We start from the raw sequence: 20,916 nt of genomic DNA on the forward strand, positions 1-20,916 counted from the left end.
GTAGGTAAAAAAAAAGGCGTTAAAACAAATAGGAAGATATTCTTACAGTCCGTTTCTTGGTTCTTCTAACCCTAAAGCTTTTTGTTTTAAAACAAATTCGATGTGTCTTGCTTTTTCTTGGAAATGTTGACAGGGAAAAAGGGAATCTTAATAGAGAGGACGGGCTCCTTGGTCAGCGGCTGGTGGTGTAACATCAAAACTGCTTCACGAAGCATTTTCACTTTCTTTTTAGAAACATAAAGGTGCATTTGCCTTAAGTAGCGTGTTGTGCGTACAGTTCTCAAATAGATACTCATAGCCTTTTTATATGCTCGATCTTTGAGGTAAGTATGGTTTTCTTTTCCTTCTGCTTCAGTACAGTTTATAAGGTGACCTCTTGCTGAAATGTTTCTCGATCGCTTGGTCACAATCCGTTCGAGTCGTGATACGAATGGGCACAACTCTGAGTCACTGAACTGACTTGATCAACAATGATTCCCGCTTTAAATGAGTACTGCTCAAGGCGTTATGGTTTATATTGCACATGAATTGCTGGCTTACGTATAGCTTTCTGAACATTCCCTTAACAATCGACCATAATGAGAAGTTGAATGTCGATCTTTTTCATCTTCGGACAATAAAGTCAATGAAGTTTTAGCCGGGAAGTACGTAATGATGGAAAACTAACATGAAGAGAGAAAAAGCTACCTCTATCTATAACCTCAATATCCTCTTTCATCAGGCAAAGGTAAATCGGTTTGAAGTCACCTCACTGAACGTTTTGTAAATATCTTTCTCCGAAATGTTTCGGCTTGGAATCCGGAAGCCGTCATTCGGTTGTACTGTCAGACAAGTTTACTAACTGTACTGCCGTAGATAATTTTCTTTCTAACGCATCTCGAATCTGCATTTTTTTTAATTATGATGGCGTTTTACCCCACTGAAATTGGGTAAAGTTTGTTCGATCAGTGGATTACAGGAACTTTTATATACCCAAGGCTGGTCCGTCGAGGACTTGCAAATAGAACGTTTACGTACGATTTACTGCTTTGTCTCGGCGAATTTTGTTCTAGGAAGAGATCAATAAATAATCAAAACGGCAGATAACGTTTTGAGTTATTTATTTTGTAATAAACGAAGTGTCGAAGTTAGTCTTGGTCAGTTTCGTTTCTTGGAAATGCATACTCTAGTGACTCGTGACTCCAGCGTGACCTTTTAATATACGTTTTGCTTCATTTCAATGTCATGGAAATGTTAAGATGGATTTTACTGCAGAAGCAATTCCTTAAAAAGAGTTTTAAAATAACACCGGCTAAACCAAATCTTGCCAGTGTGATCTCTAGGTAATAAATACGAGTCAAAGGCGTATCGGAAACTTATAACAAAAGCTTACCTGCGTCTAGTTCTTTTTCCGGGAAAACTCGGCCAGCATATCCATCACATCAGTTATTCATCAAAGCCATATACTTCTGGTGCATAAAGAGCCTGTATGGATTAAGCGCATATCTCCATTTTTGCCTTCGATAATTTAAGCTGCAATAAAGTTCAAAACCTTGTCAGAACAAGGCCAGTTCTCTTCCTTTAATATATCGTCCTTGGCTTCTGTAAGCCATGAGTGATTTTCGTCTCGACGATTAGTCTGCATGGCATCATTTTTTTACCATCCGAATTTTTAATCCATACAGCCGGACTCCTGCAAAGCGTATTAAACCTGCACTCATAGCGAATGTCGTTTCTATTGAGTGGAATTGCCTTCATCCCGAAGCTAGGACTGAGCCATAATGGTACTGGTAAATTAAAGGCGTTAAAATGGAAATTTTCTAGTACAACAGGGTTAATAACTTTTTCTTGCATGAAGTCCGTTTCTTAGAAAATTCAAGTTTTTATTAAAAGTTCAGCATTCTAAGAAATGATATGCTAATAAAATAGTTGACTCTACAAACAAGTGCATTTTTGAAATACAAAATAATGCCGGTGTTTTATCCCGCTTAAAATGAGACGAATTTCGTTCCGCTGAGCAGGATCAAACATTTATAAAGCGCTGGCCCGTTCAAGACTTGCCGATTGGAAGAAAGGCTTACTATTGACGTGTACGGATAAGAAAAAACGATTGATATGTATGGACTATGCATTTAAAGGGATAATAGAAACGTTTTGGTGTCGAAGCTATAGCTAGTCTTGAGCAGGAGTTCGTTTCTTGAAAATTCAATAGTCCACGGACTGCACATTGTTGATATACGATTCTAAGAATAAACTGATAAACTGTGTCTTGTGACACCAAAATGACCTTGATGTAAAAGATTTGTCTTAATGACTACTTTATATGCTTTTCAAGCACAATTGATCAGTTTTACCAAGTTATAAATTTAGTTTGAAAAATAACGACTTTTTTTTAGTACAGATAAGATAAGTACAGATTTCTCACTTCGCAAAGTACAGATTTTCATTTCGCAAAGTACAGATTTCTCACTTCGCAAAGTACAGATTTTTCACTTCGCAAAGTACAGATTTTTCACTTCGTTTCGTTTCGTTCCGTTTCGATTCGCAAAGTACAATAAGCCCTTTTTTGCCAAGATTCTGAGAACTTTCAAACTGCTTCCTGAAAAATGTATTTTTGCAAAGGTTTTATTGTCTCCTTGGCCTTTTAACTCCATATTCGATTCGTATTCTTCGATATGTTTTCCGGCATATTTCTTGGAAATGTTGATGTATGCATGGATATCGAAGAATTAAATATTCAATATATATATATATATATCCAATCAAGACTAGATGCGCTTTAAAAATCAATCAAGAAGCGTTGGAAAATAACGCTAGCTTAACCAAACCTGGGCAGCTATAGTTTGATCTTTGGTGACATGTACACAGGTTACTGTTTATAATATGACTGAAAAGCATATGGAAAAGCTTACCTGTGTAGCCCGTTTTTCGTGGAAACGTTTCGGCCAGCATCTGCATGATTATAGTTATCCATCAAAGCGTACCATGTAAGATATTATATTAAGACTCCATTTTTGCCTTCGAAAAAGCTGCAATAAAGTTTACATTTGTTTCAGTCTAGCCATGCGGTTTCCTGTATTGAAGTCTTTTGTGCGGTTTTCGCCTCAACAGTCGGACCAGCTTTAGGGAAAATGGACTGAGATATTTTCGATCAAAATTCTAATCCATGGCGGCTTCTACGCTTGATCAACTAATCCTGTAGCCACAGAATGCAGATTCTTCTCACCGGAAAAACCAACGTAGAATTGCATTTGCCCCTGAACTAGTACTGAGTCATAATGATAACTGGTTAACAGAAAACCGAGAATTTAAAACAAATACAATGAGGCAGAAAGGTCGAGTTCTCACACTGAGTCGCTTCTTGGAAAATGCACGTTGTTGTTAATAGTTTAAGATTCTAAGAAGGATGATAGGGTTATAATATGTTAATTAAGTTATGGCGTAGAATAAAAAGAAATTAAACATTTTATATGGAAATAAGAATAATAACAATAACAAATATTAGCAACATTTATACTCTAGAAGGCATGTTGATGATTTGTGTCGATGAGGAGGTTTTTGTTTGGAACTCTACCCGGCGACAGTACAGTTTGTCAGTTCATAATTCAACCGGCCGCGATAGGTCCTTCTAGTCAGTACAGCTCCGTAATCTTTTATCAAGATAGCAGTGTATAAAATGTTTTAGCACTAGCTATAGCAACATAAATGAAAATTGAGGCTGATTGTGGGAGTAAAACATGTAAAAGGGTCCATAAATTAAGTTAAAGGGGGCACCGTGATGAAACGTACCAGTGAAATGGGGGCATTGATATTATTCAGCTGTCCGCGCAATTTTATTTTCTTCTAGCTCGTAAGTAGGCTGCCACTTGGTCCAATTGTATGGAAAAGTGAAAATGATGTAGGGTGGCGGAGAAGGGGAAGGGAGGGAGAGAGGGAACGATTGCGGGAGGGAGGATGGGAGGGGGCCATGATTTATGCTGGCCCTATACAAATACAACGGTTTGGTGCGATAGAGGTCCCTGAGTATCTCAGCTTTCTTCACTTTGCTTCTTTGAATACCGTAACTCCGGCTGAAATTTATATTATAGCCCATGTCCGGGATAAAAGTCTTTTTCTTGTGATTTTCTTGGAAGTGAAAACCCACTCATTATCAGCAGTAGCATACTTGTGGTGTGAATTGATGATCACGTGGTGGTGACTCAGACTGATTTGAAAATGCTAGGTGAAGCACTTTTACTTGAATACACCAACCCCTGCTTGATTCGAAACTGTGAAAGTGGTTAAACGTCCTCTTAGGTCTTTCCATCTCCACTGGATAAAAAAGGTAATAGCTTCAAAATTATCTACATTGAAATGCTATGTGTTTTGTGTTAGAAATATTTCTACGAATTGCATTCTAAATGGTGTTCTTCTATAGTAGTTCGGTACTTCCGACTTTCTTCCTATATTCGAAAAATTACGCTAGGATACAATGCTGAAGAGTCAAGGGATCAGTTCATGCGGGCTTAAAATTGTTAAGAGGTATTGCATGTCTCAATTTTTTAACCCGTGCAAGAATAATGATAACTTGGGGCAGAAAAATTAGTAATAAATATCGACTGTAAGTCGAGGCCGACGGTTATGAACGAGTATTCGTCTTCAACCCAGCCCGCTACTTCTTGTAGTTTAAACCTACGGAACAAACTGTATTTATCGCCCAGAACTGATAATCTTATATAACGAATATTTGTTGTTGTTGTTGTTTTTTCGTTTTGCCAAAAGAACATGATAATAACCGCGTAAGAGAAGTAAAAGTCAAGCCGTTTTAAAGCGAAACCACTAAAAGTCCAGACTCAAGAACCATTTCCGGCTAGCTCTTTCCACTCGCAATTTCAACCGGAGATTCTGTAGCAAGTTCCTTTTTTACTTCCTGGAGGCTGTACACTGTTTAAAGTCTTATTCACTTCCTTGTTGATGCGTAGGGAAAAAGCTACTTAAAGACCAACTTGATAGATTATTTTGATGCTAGGAAATCATCAAATCATTGATGCAAAACAAAGGGATCACGATCTTTTCTAAGAAACGCGTAAAATAATCTTTTAACGAGACACGAATCTTTGATACGAAAATACACACGCTTGGTTTAATAATGTTTAAAAATTATGGCTTCTCTTGGGTGAAATAACCTTGGTTTGGCTCAGTAGATGAGATTAGATATTTCTTAAACAAGTGCATGATAAAAATCCGAAGTAACATGAAGTAAAAGCGAAATTAAGGGCGTGCTTCGACACATATTTGAAGTGTTTAGTCTGTAACACACTATCGTCCGGTTTTTCTTGGAATCTAACCAATCCGTCTGTTATTTTAGCTTGGTTTACGTTTGTGTACGTTTATGAAAGTTCGCGTCTTTTATTATTTTTGCTATAACAGAAGAGTGCATTTTCTCACCAAAGAAAATTAAATTTTAAAGCAAGTGAAAAACAAGGCTTTTTCCGCTATGACTGATAGTATTTGATTGCCACTGATAAAACGACTTTGTGCTCCAAAGTTGCTGATTCTCGGCTTTTCTAAGAAATTTACTGCTATATGTTCACTGAAAATGTGACGAATGTTTATTCAAGACATGGCGAAATAACCCTACAGAGCTCTTGAATATTGAACCTTCCATCTGGAGGTATACAGTTCTAAAGGAGACTATCGCTAACTATTGGGAAGCATTGAAAGTCACGACCGGCTAAAATGAACACTGACGAAATAAAAGCTCCTTTACAATCTAATTTATTCGCTTTTTCCACTTCTCTGTTATTCTCCAGACATGAATGTTTTTTGATAGCAAACAGTGCTACTCCCTAAAAAACATCATGATGAGTGCATGAGCACGGTTTATGAGGAAGCGGAAGTTGATAACGTGATAGTGCTACTTCCTCCAGCTGGGACCCCACTTCCGCTCGCTACACGCTTGGACTACTACTTCCGCTTGCTTTTGCGCCTTTGCGTTTGAACGAGTATCTCCCTGAAAGCAAACTCTTTGTTCCAGTCTCAGCTAGTCTGGCGTTTTGTATGCATATGCCTGTTTATAAAAGGCATAGAAAATGTTGGCGGCTGTGTGTTTTGTTCGACTAAGACCAAACGGTACACCGAGTCGTCGGCTCTTCTTATTTTCCACCGGGAAAGAGGACAGAGCGGGGGTGGGGGCACTCCCCTATACAAGCTATATAGGTATGTCCAGCGACACAGTACAGGGTATGACTATCGTATCCGAGCCGATTTACTCTAAAATAGGGTATGGTTTCTACACTCTGGTCAGCAGCTAGGTACAATTCCTGGAAGAAACAATTTTATCATTGTTATTGACACTGTGAATTTGCAGTAACTGTCAAATGTTTACGCAAACGGAAGCAGTTTGGTCTGAATCGATTTCTGGGTCACGATACGAAAAATCGCATATTTTGGTCTGAAATAGGCTGAGGGTTTAGGAAGCGCGCCGCATGCCCCACTAAAATTTTTGGAGAGTATTAGAATTCGAAATATAAATATAATACTTTGATCTCTGCAGCAGTTAGGTTGCCTCGGTGAGGTGGTCAGACTTCGATAAATCAAGTAGTTGAAACTTTAGTAAACCAGTTTGAGATTTCCCATCCCAGTTCATATATATATGTAGTGGATTAAATTCGAAAAGCCGAAAGTCTCATAATAGGACACCTCTCAAACGAAGGCTTTCTTCGTATCGACAGGACCTGGACATCGATTGCTGTCTATAAATATATCATGGGCGATAAAGGTTGTAAAGATTCTAAGAGCTTGCCAGTAGAAGAAACACTCGACAAGCCACTGCCACATCCTGTGCAAGAAAGGGGGGATCAGCAAGATCTTGCGGTGAACTTTCTGCGGTGGCTGCGGCTGGCACTTCAACTACAACAGGGTCAAATGATAATACAGGGAGAAGTAGCTCAAGATCCGTCAAAGTGGGCAAAGCTCTCCCAGTTCAAGACCAATGCCATGCAAACAGTGGGAACCATTTTGGCAAAGTTCTTCGCCTTCTTCGTCGCTGCAGCTACATGGATCATCAAGATGGAATCTGAAATTCCGATGGAAAAGATTAGAGAAACAAACGAGCTGAAAGAGAAAGAGGAAGAAATCAGAGTTACTAAGCTAAAGGAAATCGAGCATCACACATGGAACTTGGAAGAAAAGGTACATTTAATTCGAATCACATTTTTTGTATCTAACAGTGATTTTGTTGCAAATAATATTCTGCTTATGAGCAGCTCATGCGTAGTTGTGAAACTTGTGACCACTTCTAAGAGAAATGGCAGCTCGTTTTCCAAAGTTATCGAAGAGCGATTTGAAGCTTCCACTAAAACAAAAACAAGCTCGGTGATAAGATGGTAAAACAACTATTAAACTCGGTTATCGTAAAATATCGCGATTTGTCAGTGACACAAAGATCGATATTTTGTTTCGGCAAATACAATCACTTCATCGCCAGCCACTGAAAAATCACGATATTTTGATGAACCTCGTCCAAGAATTGTTTTTATCTAATTTGCAATTACCATCATATAAAGTACCTCCAGGAGTACCTTCGACAGCCTTCTCTATACCCTTCAGCTCTTGTCCCTAATTGCCACCTATTACTAATAAGTGTTACTAAAGTTACTGCTTGTCTGTTCCTAAAATAAATTGCAGATCAAGCGAGCCAGTCGAGGTGAAAATTCTTTCAGGATCTCCCATATCGAGAACATAGAATGGGAAATGAGTTTGATAACGGCAAAGGAGCTTGTAGTGACCTGTGGACTTCATATAGCATATTTGCAAGAGCTTGCGGGAAAACTGGAATCAGGAGCACGAGAAGTGATCATGATAAAGGAAATGATCATTAAACGAATAATCATTGGGGGACTTGCCTTCGCACTTTGTGCAAGTAAGTTTATCTTAACAAGCTGCTCAGTCACAGCTATTGGAACGTAATTTTCTCACTTGCATTTATTAGAAGTACTTTTTCTAGTTCATTATTAGTTGCAGAATTAGAAGTAGAAGTACGTTTTTCTCAAGTGCAGATGTAGAAGTGTGTTTTTTAACACTCAGTTAAGGTAATATGCCCTTACTTAAAAAAAAAAAAATAAAAATAAAAAAAAAAAAAAAACAGATCCTAGCAGTGTGCAGGTCGCGTGTCACATATCAACCTCGAGTCACTCGTAGCTCAGTTGGTTAGAGCGCCCAACCGGTATCTGGGAGGTCATGGGTTCGATTCCCGTCGGGGACTCCGAATTTGTCTTTGTACCATGCTCGTGTCATTGTTGAAAAAAGATCATCTTTATTACATACAAATACCAGAGTGATCAGCGAGAAAACTGGAATAATATGCCAGCTGCAAGACAGTTTAACTGAAATGTTTTTCTTTGCTGTTTTGTTTTACTATCTTCAGTGTTGTATTACGGGGCTTATGTAAAAGAAGCTAGCGAGACCGGAACTACTGTGAAAGAAATCACGGTTGCAAGCCTCATGGCCGTTGGAATGGCGATGTTCTGTAAACGCGAGGCTCAAGTGTTATTCAACAACTCTAAGCTGGTCGGTGAATGCGAACAAGTAAAATACGAGCTGGGAAAATCCAAGCTGGCTTACATGAAGTACAAACAATCCGTGGAAGATACATTGCCAGAGCAAAAGAAGCTGCTGCATGTAATGGATCATGAGGTCTCCCTGTATAGCTCCCTACAGCCACTGAAGTGTAAGGACGATTAAGTCATTTTACCAGTTGTGAGCCTGTGTGGACAAATAAGTAGCATACCTTTAGATAGGAAACTACAGTTGAACTCCGTTATTTCGAACCGTCCGGGGGAAACAAAAAACAGTTCGAAATAGCGGGAGTTCGAAATAACCGAGTTCGAATTAGCGGGGTTCAACTGTAATTAACTACTTAACTTACTCGATCTAAAAATAGTTATCTAAGAAGGAAGTAAAAATCTCTTTCCTAAGCTGACTTAGCCTTTGACCACAAAACGTGCAAAATCCCCGTAATAGTGCCACGATATAAAAAGCTTACTTTAGTAAAATAAAAGGAAGAACGAAATGATGTTAGACACGCGTTTTAGGCGATTTTATACCTTTAGCACCTACAAGGCATCTATTGCCCATATTATAGATAAACATGTAATACATACAAATATAACAAATTCTCAGTGTATGCGGTTAATAGTCAGCAAAGTTCTCGGCAGATTACCTTCATTTGAGGGTTAGGAATCTGGAGTGAATCCTTGTAAGATCGTTTTATTAGCGATGTTCTTTTTAAAGCCTGTTAAAAGTATATTCGCAGTTAGCCGTTGTGGATTCCATGAAGGTGCTTAAAATGAAGTTCAAGCACAAAAGTTTCTGAGTCACGGACGGTAATCGTCTAAAACATCAAATTGTTAATGTAAAAATTAAAGCTTTAAAAAAAATATGTATGCAGAAATGCAACTAGTTTTATTGCATTGCCATTCAAAATGGAGTAAATTTGTTGAGTGTACTATATTTATCCAAAAAAACGTTTATATAAATCCCAAGGATTTGTTGGCAGTGATATAAATATATTGAGATAGCAACTAGTAGTGACGTATTCGTATAGGAGTTTTGTATTTACCTTGTATATATTATAAACATGCTGCAAACATTTAGATAACAATATTAGTTAATAATGTATTTGTTAGGGCCCCTATAGTGGCTCCTACGTAGTTCTAGTAAGTAATAGCAGCCTAATCTGAGTTACTGAATATCATCTTTGACATGGTTAATTGTAAGTTATAAGAATTTAGGTAGGATTATTTTTCGTTTATATCGCCTTAGAGTACTTTTTATAAGTGCTACAAAAACGTTTTTCTTGTATGAACAAAATCCGATAGAGAGCAAGCAGATAAAAACACTTTTCTAAATTAAATTGCTTTGTAGCATTTTTCACATAACCGAGTTATAACAAAATAGCATTTAATCTAACACTAAATTACAACACTGATATATACAAGTGGCAAGTGGAATGTATTCTATTGTATACCACGAGAAAGTGTTGTGTAACTATTTTATACCATGCCATAGAAAATACGCATGCTAAATTTTGTTGAGAATAAGATCGCAGTGTACGCTGTGAAGGTTGGGTTAAATACCGTCGAATATATAACGGCTTTCTTGTATTGTGATTGGCTGTATTTTCTATGGCATGGTATAAATGCGTGTATATCACGGTAATCTGTGTTTATGCCGTGTCAGAGCATCCGCCATCATGATGTTTCTATCATTAATTCTCTGAGACATTAATAAAATTGTACAAGAAGTTTAACCGACTGTTAGTAATGCTCCTATCACATTTACAATTTGTTCTAGAAATGGCATTAACTGAAATATTTTACATTAAAAATTTCAGGGCTATACATGTACCGGTTTATTTTTTATTGCGAGCAGCATTTGTTTGTTCATTTTTTTCTTCATTTTATTTATTTATTCCATTTCAAAATTACAATGATCAAATACAAAAAAAATAAATAGAAGAAGAGAAATGGAAAAGGGCAAAATATAAAAAGCTAATTTGATGCCCTTGATAATAATGTGCATTTGCTTGTTGTCTGGTGAGGTAGCCGGCTTCTAAAATTCACTCATTTGTTATAACTACCAAAAATTTTGCTGAATCACGAGTTAAGCATGCCGTCGTACACTAGTGACTACAACAATCGAAACTGAATCCTCCTAATAAAACGATGCATCTAAAAGAGGTTTCTGCGCCCAGGGGGGTACTCGAAGTATACATGACAGGGAGGGGGTCCGACGGAGCTTCATATTGCAAAACCAAAACTATACACAAGCCTAAAATTTTAGACCCAAGAAATTACCTGGCATCAAAATTTCCAACCCAAAACTTGACATAAATACTTAAATACCTCAATACTGATTTATTCAATTGAGCAGAACTTTCTGATGCATGATTTTGCATCAATAAGCTTATAAAATTGGTATGTCAGTTAATGTCTCTTTATCCTCCCTTCTGCTCCACATTTGCTGATGCACTGATCGCAAAGAAAACCCGAAACGAAAAGTTCGCTCGGAGATAAAAACCAAAAAAAATTCGCGTATTTTTGTAAGACATAAAAAGTTCGTGACAGTTCTCTTGACCCAAAAAAATACCGAGCATGTAAATCTTCAACCTATAAAATACGTCGGACCCCCCGTCATGTATACTTTGAGTACCCCCGCCCCTGGGTTTCTGCGCTTAAAATTTATTATTCAAGTTATATGTGGATACAGTTTCCTGGTATGTTTCAGCTTCGTCTGTTATAACGTGTTTCGTAGAAGGGGATATTTATGATTCAGGATTTTTAACTTGCTCTAGTGGAAACGTAGCATAAAATTCATGGGTAAGATTTTGTTGGAACAAAACATTTTTAGAAAATCGTTTTGAAATTCGTCGATGAAGTGCTAGCGCCGTGGTGCTTCATGGGATTACATCGTTGTTCTCGATAAGTATTCATCATCATCATCATCATCATCATTTATTTACCACTTCAGAATTAAACATACAAATTTTTGGTTTGTGACAGTTGGCACCCTGATGCATCATGGACTATAAGGGACTTTTCAGAGACGGTCATGTAAATCGAAACTGCCAACGGAGCAGTTTCAGTTTTGCTTAGAAAATTGAATACATGGGCAGCGATTGTTCCTACTGGGAGTTGTAACGTTCACTAAATATTATATATTTCATCAGTTTTTGGCTCGATTTTTGAGACAAAAAAAGGCAAGTTAGTGGTCCATCATTGCCATTTGCACGTAGTGTGCATTTGTCATGATCTGTTTATTCGATCGCCATGTGAAAAACAAAAAAAAAACCGTTCCACTTGTATGTTATGTAAAACGTTTCTAGGATTAAACTTCTCAGTAGCTCGATATACAGTGATTCATGGTATCAACGATTTTTCAGGATTTAGATTTGTTTATTAGCTTTAACTTATCTATATACTCCGGCGAAACGACAGATTTGAACCCCCTTTGACTTGGCCAAACATCTTGCATAAAGAACTTTCTGTCTAGAAAGGCAGCAATTTATGGCTAGCAAACAAGCGTAAGACTGTTTCACAGAAGCCATCAGGCATTCATTGTACATGTTTTATAATTCAAATCGTATGTAAGTCTAGTCTACCAAATATTGCAGGTAATTTTATTAGACTGAAAACTATTATTTGTTTATCAATTCCAATTGCTTTTTATAGAATTTAACGGCGTTTTACTCATCTAAACATGTTGTGTCAGGGAGGGAAGTGGTCGAGTAGGATCATACTTATATAGTACACCCAAAGCAGGTTGAAGACATGCCACACAGAATATTATTGAAGCTTACGATCTAGGGCACTTGGTCTGCAAGAATATTTTTTCGATTTCAAAAATCTACAGATCGATAAAGGAACATGGTATATTCGAAAAGAAGTTACTTTTATTTTCACGGCAAAGAATTTACTATTTTGGCTTGTTGTGAGGCGTTAACGGCTACACTGGCTACAGTGGACAGACAGAACAATGAGCGTTTACTGGAAACCAAATTCTCTCCCAAAGAAATAAAACGTAACGGAAACATTAAGGATTTTGATTGAAGAGAACGTAAAAGAGCCCAAAAGATAATCACAACGATGGCCAATTCCATGAATCATGCCATAAATTACCGAATTCTCATCGAGATCACTGACTGGTTGGTATATAATAGGAGGCAGCGTGGCCGAGTGGTTAGAGCGCCGGACTTGAAATCTGGAGGTCCCGGGTGGATTTGTTCTCGGTCGTCCCGAGTTCAAATCCTCGGTCATGCTTGTAAATAGCCAACAGGTCTGTCTCCTGCCAGTTGGGATTTTTAACCATGTTATGTTTATTTAATATATTACATTTGTTCAGTATTTGTTTCATATACACGGCCCCACAAGCTTCTAGCTTTAAACACAAACCGTGTATAAATAAAGTTGCTTTACCTTTTTACTTTAAAGGCCTTGTACACGTCCATTAAATTTGCAATCTATGATATTTGTGTCCATAAACATGCGTATATAAACGGTTTTCAAGTTTATATTTTAGCTTAGCAGTACGCGAGCGAGTCAAGCAGGTGAACTTAATAAAAAGTACACTGTTTCTTCGGAGCCGTGTTTATATCTCCTTTTCCTTTAGTTTGATTTACATTAGCGCTAAAGCCAGCTGGAGTTATAAAATGGGTATAGTCCAAAAGCTCCTGTTTTTCTTGGTATTTTGAAGTTCAAAGCTACTCAAGTTGGCTACGGGCCAAACTAAGCGTTTTTAATTATGCATGCATAAATTACTGAAATAAGATAAACTGAAACCTGCCGACCTAAGCATTTGTTCGATCGGGTGTTTCGCAGGAGGAAACCGAAAGCAAATTTATTTGTTGGATAAGTTAAAGCGTTGAATAGAAGTTCTTCAGTTGTATCTGCAACTCGGCCCTGCATAAGGTAAGAGATTGTTTATGTCAAATTTAAAAGTGGCTGATTTTTGTTTTGGTTTTATACTGGATTTCTTGGAATCAGGCGCTTCCGTGGCACTTCCGCCATTGGTCGTTTTGTACATTTCGACAGTTGTATCTTTGTGATCAGTTCTTTATGTTAAAAATATCGCAAACCAGCTTTTCAAAGGGTTGGAAGCGGAAAATATTTCCGCGAAGTTCAGAAAACGCATTTCTTGTTGTCCGCTCCGGGCCAGCTTCAAATCTCGAAAACTCCTGTCGGAACTGAAACTACGCCAGTTCAGGAGGCTTGTTGTGTTGACGATTCTCCTGGAAGCTGAGTCATGATGATTATTACGTAAATCTCGTTTAGTTTTATTTTGTCTAGTGTTGTAGAGCTTTGTAGGCTCAAAACCATTTTAGAGAAAGGAAGATGATCAAACTGATTAGAGAGAGTTTTTAATCGAGCTATGCCAGTTTTCAGTAGTTTAATTGACTCCAAAACATTGGAAATTGCAATCGCGTTTCTGGGAAATTAAATAATTTCAATAACGTAGCTTAGCTAGATATGACAATACTAACACGGCATATTATGCCTCATGATTTGTTTCTCCAATGCCCAAAGAAGACAAAACTGATCTTGAAAACTACTTCAGCCCTATAGGCCCGCACAAAAAGCCATGTCGCAAGAATGAAGCTGAGATAGCTGGTCGAATTGAATTGAATACTCCTATAAACAGTCTTAAAAGTCTGGCCTTTCTTAGAAATCCTATCCATCAGTTCTTTCCGTTTCGTTTCGTAAAAAAATCATTTTCAATTTATGCTTTTTTCTGTAAAAACACGTGAAAGAGAGAACTTTTTGACAAATAAAGACAGCAAGGTCGATGATGTTTCCTTTAATGTCAGGAGTTTATAAACCAGGCCGATACTAAACTAAGCTGAACATAACGTCGGCTGTTTCTCGGAATTGCCGCTGTCGGTACTGCTTGATGTCTGAAACCTGTAGTCTGAGAATTTAAAGAATGTTTATTTTTATTACAGGGAAAAACCCCATTGGAACTTTCTGTTTAATTTGGTGGTGGCCCCAGGGCAGACAGTGGGGTGAGCGGAAGTTAAAATGTCAAGAAAACAAGCGAACAACTGTTTTTGAAGAGAGAGCAAAATGATAGTTGATCTCAGTCTTATCATATCAGTGAGAGCGTAAATGCTTTAAAGTTCACTTTAGCCATACAAGCCTCTGAAGTGTAAACGATCCGTAGTAAGCATGTAAAAATATATCCATAATGCTAGCACTGTGCGTTAACTCTTATCAATATTTTAATTATAAACATTTCTATTTAACTTTATTTTTTAACGTCAAAAAAAGGCAAGGGAATCCCCCCTCCTTCTTCCTTGAGGTTCCAAGTACAAAACCGAACGGATGGGCATTAGTAATTTCTCTGTTATTCAATTTTTTTGGAGGGGTGAGTGGTCACCCAAGAACTCATATCTTTTACAATGGTCAATACATGGGGTATCTAACTACCTTTTGAATCGGAAAAAGTTAAGATTTCAGTTTCGGGGTAAACATTTGCTGACTTGGAGATGCTATAAACCGTTTCGGCTTAACAATGCACCTTCCCGTTCCTGCATGTAGTAGAATGGGTTTTGCTACATGCCAGTAAAAGCTACGGCTTGGTGTATTTTTCTAGATAAGAATCGGCAAACTAGCCTTCTGCAATTTTTGATGAATTTAATTATCAATATTTTTCTTGATGAAATCGGCAAACTAGGCTGGTGCATGTACATTTCGCCAAAAAATTTATCAAAAATTGAGCTTAAATATTTAAAGCTGTTAAAATACATATACTTAAAATGTATTCTGATGATGAACTAATAGATCGAAAACGTTAAGTCAGTATATTTAGAAAGCTTTTTAACCGCACTTTAAATAGAGTGGTGTAATTTCTGATGAAATTCGATCTCACTTTTGTTTTCATCTTCTTAACAATTTGGCAGAACAGCTTTAAACGGACCGACTCGCAACCATGGAGGATAGAGCCCCCGACAATTTTTCTAACCGATCAGAGATGTCCCTGGAGTCACTTAAACATCCTCATCAAGAATCTGGTGACCAAAAAATGTCCAAGGCGGATGAAGAGTCAATTATGCGCAGTTTATTGGAAAACCCGAAGATACTGGAACAGCTACGTCAAAAGTTGAACGAGCCTGAAAAAGCAGAGGACCCGTCGAAGATAAAGACACGCTTACAAGCCATCATTGGTTTCTTCCAGTGGTTCGGTTGTGGAAGTCCTTCTTGGGCGAAGGCCATTTTTCTGTATATTTGGACCAGATTGCTTGCTATACTCACCATGCAGTTACAAACTGGGAAAGAAAACCGTACAGAAATAGATGAGCTGCACAAAAACCTGAAGGCAGTCAGTGAGACGCACGAGAAGGTCCTAGAAAAAGTTGGAGAAATTGAAGACAAGGTATAACTTTTTAAAATTGGTATTTTTATTTCATTCAATTTCTACAATGATTTTACTTGTAAAATCCTGATTACATTTGTTAGTTTCGGCAGATTAGTTTTGCTTTTTCCCCTTTAGTCATCCTCTCATTAAATCATACATACCTTATATCGAAGAATCGTTGACCACCCACAAAAAGCATAAACCATAAACGATGCGACCCAATATTGTTTACTGGGAAATCGGAGAAATAATCGTCGTCTGCTACCGGAAAAACACGATAATAAGAGAGGTTGTAACAATCATGCTCTTAAGGCTCTCAAAAAAGAAAATGTCTTGATAATCAATTAACGGAATATTACTAAGCTTACCAAGGTTCTACCAAGAACATCATTGGGCCATATCGTTCATGGTTTATGCTTTTTACACGGTCAACGTTTCTAGCCTCACCTAATTAAATAACGATTTCTCGAACCTCCCGATAATTAGAACCCAAATTTGTATATTTTCCTCAGTCGAGCACTGCAATTTTCCTTCGATTTCTAGAACCAACCTCCCGATAAATCGGCCTTCCTGAGGGGAGGGGGAAGGGAAGAGAGATTCCTCCCTCGCACTTCCTCCCCAGTTTCCCCTCCCCCTTAAAAAAGGCCTGATACTCAGGGTACCGTAGGTCGTACAATGCGATTAACCCCATGATTTCTCGAAAAAGTGTTCAATAGGCAATTTCCGAGTTACCCTTTGCCTCGGTTTAAAAACGAGTCTACGTGCGAAATCATTTAAATGAAAATAAGTTTGATTTGCATGAAAATGGTCGGCATATTCCCTACCTATAGGATGTTCGAGAAATCTGTATTCTACTCTATATTGCTATTTTTACGCAGATCAAAGAAACCCGTGCAAAAGACTATAAGATCTTGAGCACCGAGAGCAAGGATTTAGAAATTCAGTTGATCATTGCCGAGCGTGACCTGGGTAACTGCCAGGATGGCCTTAGTGACGTACAAGGGGACGTCGAGCGTCTCAAAGCTGTGATTGGATGGCGCATATTCCAACAGATCATTGGAATTATTTCTGCAGTTGGATTAGCCGCTGTAGGTAAGGTTTATTTCGTTTTCTCGGACGTACTCTGTTGATCAACCATAATTGTGACCCGTAGTTACTAGAAGTACTACATTAACCAGAAAGGAATTATTTTTGTATTTGCCTTGTCAGCATAAAGTTAAGAGATTCAAGAAGGAAAATTGACTCTAACTTCTCGCTGTGACATTTTTTTACCCGTTTAGTTCTCTTCTTCTGCGCCAATGTTTTCAGCGTCCCACAAGAAGGGATACCCTTGGACCGAGTTAATTCATTCAGTTCAACAACAGAAAGTACTACACATGTCAAAGTGAAAGGCTTAACGACTTCCGACTTCATAATGATCGCAGGATGCTTAGCCGCTTTGATAGGTGTACCGTTGAAGTGGATGATTGAGGGTTTATACATCAACTCGAAGCTGTTCACCGAATGTGGAAAAGTCCTCAAAGATGACGTCCGAAAAGCGAAGAGCCTTCAAACGAAGTTGAAGAGAGCGGTTGAAAAGGAACTGCCCGCAATGAAGAAACATCTGGTCGTCTTGGAGTATGATGTGTCTCGGTACGCCTCGTTGCAGAAGCTTGACGCAGATTGACTTTAAATTAACTCTGGCGTGAGTACGCGGACCCACGAAATACAGAACGCTTTCCATACAAGTATCGACAAGTAACAGTATCTTTAGAGCTGAGTGTGTGCAAAGAGATAGCATGTATAGAGATAGTAAATATATACAGAAAATATATATATAAAAGTTGTATGTTAAGTGCTGTCTGGTTAGCGCCCCCTAATAGTACCTAAGTAGTTCAGGTGTCATAATAACTAGAGGCATAACGGTAGCCTAATATAAAGAGCCGATCATAATAATATTATTGTCAGTCCATCCGTATTATCAAGTTGTATTACAACCTTATGCAATGACATTTGTAATAAACTTTAAACAAAGAAAAATGTAAATGGTTTCACACAATCGTACGAGTGCTCGATGCAAATACATGCAGAGCGGGATACTATAATTAAAAGATTGAGACTGCACGGACAGTTACTTAAAGTTTCACGCACGAGGCGATCATCAGACTGTGCCGTTAATAGCAGTTGAAAGAAAATTTAAACTACATTCATGGAGGGCGGTTTGAGCGATAGAAGCTCTGCATTCTATCCGCTGACAGGTCTACTCTCCTCAATAAGAGATCTGAATTAATCACCAAGTGCAGGCACGAAAACAAGTTTTATGCAGCCAATCAAAAGCAGGATCGCTCAAACCGCCCTCCATGAATGTAGTTTAAATTTTCTTTCAACTGCTATTAACGGCACAGTCTGATGATCGCCTCGTGCGTGAAACTTTAAGTAACTGTCCGTGCAGTCTCAATCTTTTAATTGTAATAAACTTTAAAAGTTTTTGTCTCTCTACGAAATCCTGAGTTGTTTCCTGTGGAGAGAGAGGTGAAGAGTACCGTAGAATTCCGGTTATAAGCCCTGGGCTTATACAACTTCGTAAGGGTTTTTCGGTGGGCTTATAAGCGGAGGGGCTTATATCCGGGAGGGCCTATAAGCGGAATGAAAAAAACGTTTCGAAACGAGCCCTGGGAGTGTTGATCGAAATACGTTTTTAAGTTAAAAACGCATAATAAAGCAACATTTAGCTCTGTTCAGTACTGTCATCCGGTAGAGGGGGGCTTATATCCGGGGGGGGGGGGGCTTATAATCGGATGTATTTTTTTGTTTCCAGGTAGATGGCCCTATAACCGGGGGAGCTTATAAGCGGGGGGGCTTATAACCGGAATTCTACGGTATGCCATTTGTGATCTTTAGCCAACTGCATGATTATCTCAGCACAGGACACCTGCAAAGGATGTCGCAATCGTTGGTCATCGGACGGTTTTTACAACCCATCTCTTTTCTCGAAAGATAAAAGGGAACTAAGTCTGTGACACAGTGAAACTTAAGCCGAAAGCAAACTTTATTTATTAAGGCTGCAAGAAGTAGTAGACCTCTGAGAAAAACATATACACAAAACAGTAGCATTATAAAGAAGAAAATATTGGAAGTTGACTTCCACACATGTACACATGTAAATGGACGTAAAACCTCAAATAACAAACCAATGATGCAAAAAAATAAAATAAAATGGAAACAATTAAACATAGTTTGGAGGTTAAGGAATATTGAGACGAATCGATATGAACAATGAACCTTTCGTCATGTGAACTTTAGCTTCCGTAGCATGATCGAGGAATAGAAATCTGGGATCGGCTCCCGGGGGGACTCGAATATGAAAGTGACGGGGATTCTCGTCGTATCGCTTAGGAGTATAAATTTCGGATTTTTGGTCTCGCTTAGGGTGTTCCGGGCAAAACGCCAATATTTTTAGCCATTATGGTCTCGTATAGGGTTACACCCGTAGAAATATACAAATATAATTTCTATTCTTAGGGCCTGTTTACATGATTCCGGAATGACTTTCATTCCGTAACGAAACTCGTTCCTTCATTCCGGAACAAAACTCGTTCCGGAATGAAGTTCGTTCTGCATTTACATGACAGAGTCGACCGGTTCAACCAAAGGCATTTCACGTGCGCGGTTTTCGCGCGAGATCAAAACAAGATGGCGCATGCTTCGCGCAAACATGTTTTTGTGCCCATCAAATGCCGTATCTACAATTTTAACGAGTTATTTGACCATAGCGCTGTTTGTTTGGGCTAAACAGGTAATGCTATTATGTTTTTTGCTCAGGATTCAAACTGTGAAGTCCGTATGCGGTTTCATGAGTTGCGATTTCATCTTGGAACGAAATTCGTTCTGTGTTTACATAAAATGTAATTCCAGAACGAAACTTTCATTCCGGAATGAAAACCGGAATGAACTCATTCCAGAATGACTTGACTTTCGTCTCGGTATCATGTAAACAGACACAGAGAAATGTATGGGGATGGAATGAACTCGTTCCGGAATGAAAGTCATTCCGGAATCATGTAAACAGGCCCTTAGTTGTTTGGTATCTTTTAGGGGTCAAGAAAAGTTTGAGCTACACCCAGATTGGTCTCTTTTAGGGGTTCTTTTCAAAATTTCCGACGAGCATCCCCGTCCGTTTCATATAGGAGTCCCCCCCCCCCCCGCGGAATCGACTTTTTATCAATGGCAGGTTGCCCCAAGGCCGCTCCCTAAATATACCACAAGAACCTTTATGACCCGCGGATAGTGAGAAAGGCTCTATTAGTATAAGAGTTATGATATGTGTATCAATAGAAGAGATCTGATTTCCAAAACATGGCCTGTTCCAGACGTTGGGTTAATTGTAGAGCATCGCAAGGAACGGCGAGTGAAGAAAAGGAGGGTGTTTTTTGCCTTGTAGTCTTCCGCAGCTTACCCTGTCTAGCCGTTCTATGAGTTGTCTCAATGCAACCAAACATCTTGAATAATTATAACTCGAGCCGAGCTGTATTTCCAGCTGACTTCCTTTAAATTAATAAACTTTCAATGCATATCGAGAATCTTTTTGGGACTGGACGATTTAAACATTAAAATTGTTGAATTTCCCTGTGTGCTGCAATTTTAAGAGCAAATTGCAATCCAAGCACTTTTGTTTTCAGTTTCGATTCAGCACTGATTCATGGGATTAGCCTGATTAGAGGCCCCAATAACCAGGAAATGCATCGTATCGAACAGAAATGATGGTGTAAATATTTTCATTGTTAGCTATTTATGTGTGCGATTGCCACTGCTGAAGAAGCTCGTCTCATAGCTGAAAACTCGTTTTATTCCCGTGCCGGAATCAATGTCATGGCACTGTGCATGCACATCTTTGATTCGTTTTCTTTTGATAGAAAATTGAATACGAAGAAACTAAGAATGAATAACTGAAGAAACAAATAAACATGAATAAATATGACACTCGTTTCTTTTCCTAACGTTTTTGGATGCAGGGATTTAATTCTGTTTTCTAGGAATTGGAGACTCAACCTCAAGGGTCATATTCCG

General features: G+C 38.4%; 2 protein-coding genes across 5 annotated transcripts; both read left to right on the top strand.

Moving 5' to 3' along the window:
• Window positions 1-214: 214 nt before the first annotated feature.
• Window positions 215-10,265, top strand: LOC144649232 (uncharacterized). Of its 2 annotated transcripts, none has more exons than XM_078508689.1 (4): window positions 215-323; window positions 6,693-7,152; window positions 7,648-7,882; window positions 8,387-10,265. In XM_078508689.1, the coding sequence occupies exons 2-4, from the start codon at window positions 6,727-6,729 to the stop codon at window positions 8,701-8,703; spliced, it is 978 nt and encodes a 325-aa protein (XP_078364815.1). In that variant the 5' UTR covers window positions 215-323; window positions 6,693-6,726; the 3' UTR covers window positions 8,704-10,265. The 2 variants fall into 2 exon arrangements, with proteins under 2 accessions (XP_078364815.1, XP_078364816.1); XM_078508690.1 differs by lacking the exon at window positions 215-323 and adding an exon at window positions 4,191-4,303.
• Window positions 10,266-13,321: 3,056 nt separating this feature from the next.
• Window positions 13,322-17,536, top strand: LOC144649249 (uncharacterized). Of its 3 annotated transcripts, none has more exons than XM_078508707.1 (4): window positions 13,322-13,427; window positions 15,416-15,888; window positions 16,749-16,962; window positions 17,151-17,536. In XM_078508707.1, exons 2-4 carry the CDS (start codon window positions 15,445-15,447, stop codon window positions 17,534-17,536), a joined length of 1,044 nt encoding a protein of 347 aa, XP_078364833.1. In that variant the 5' UTR covers window positions 13,322-13,427; window positions 15,416-15,444. The 3 variants fall into 3 exon arrangements, with proteins under 3 accessions (XP_078364833.1, XP_078364834.1, XP_078364832.1); XM_078508708.1 differs by having other exon boundaries at window positions 13,331-13,427; window positions 15,421-15,888; XM_078508706.1 differs by lacking the exon at window positions 13,322-13,427 and having other exon boundaries at window positions 14,840-15,888.
• Window positions 17,537-20,916: the final 3,380 nt, after the last annotated feature.

The sequence above is a fragment of the Oculina patagonica genome, chromosome 4 (genome assembly GCF_052425735.1).
Source record: "Oculina patagonica isolate OP01 chromosome 4, crgOcupat, whole genome shotgun sequence".
Classification (NCBI taxonomy): Eukaryota; Metazoa; Cnidaria; class Anthozoa; order Scleractinia; family Oculinidae; genus Oculina; species Oculina patagonica.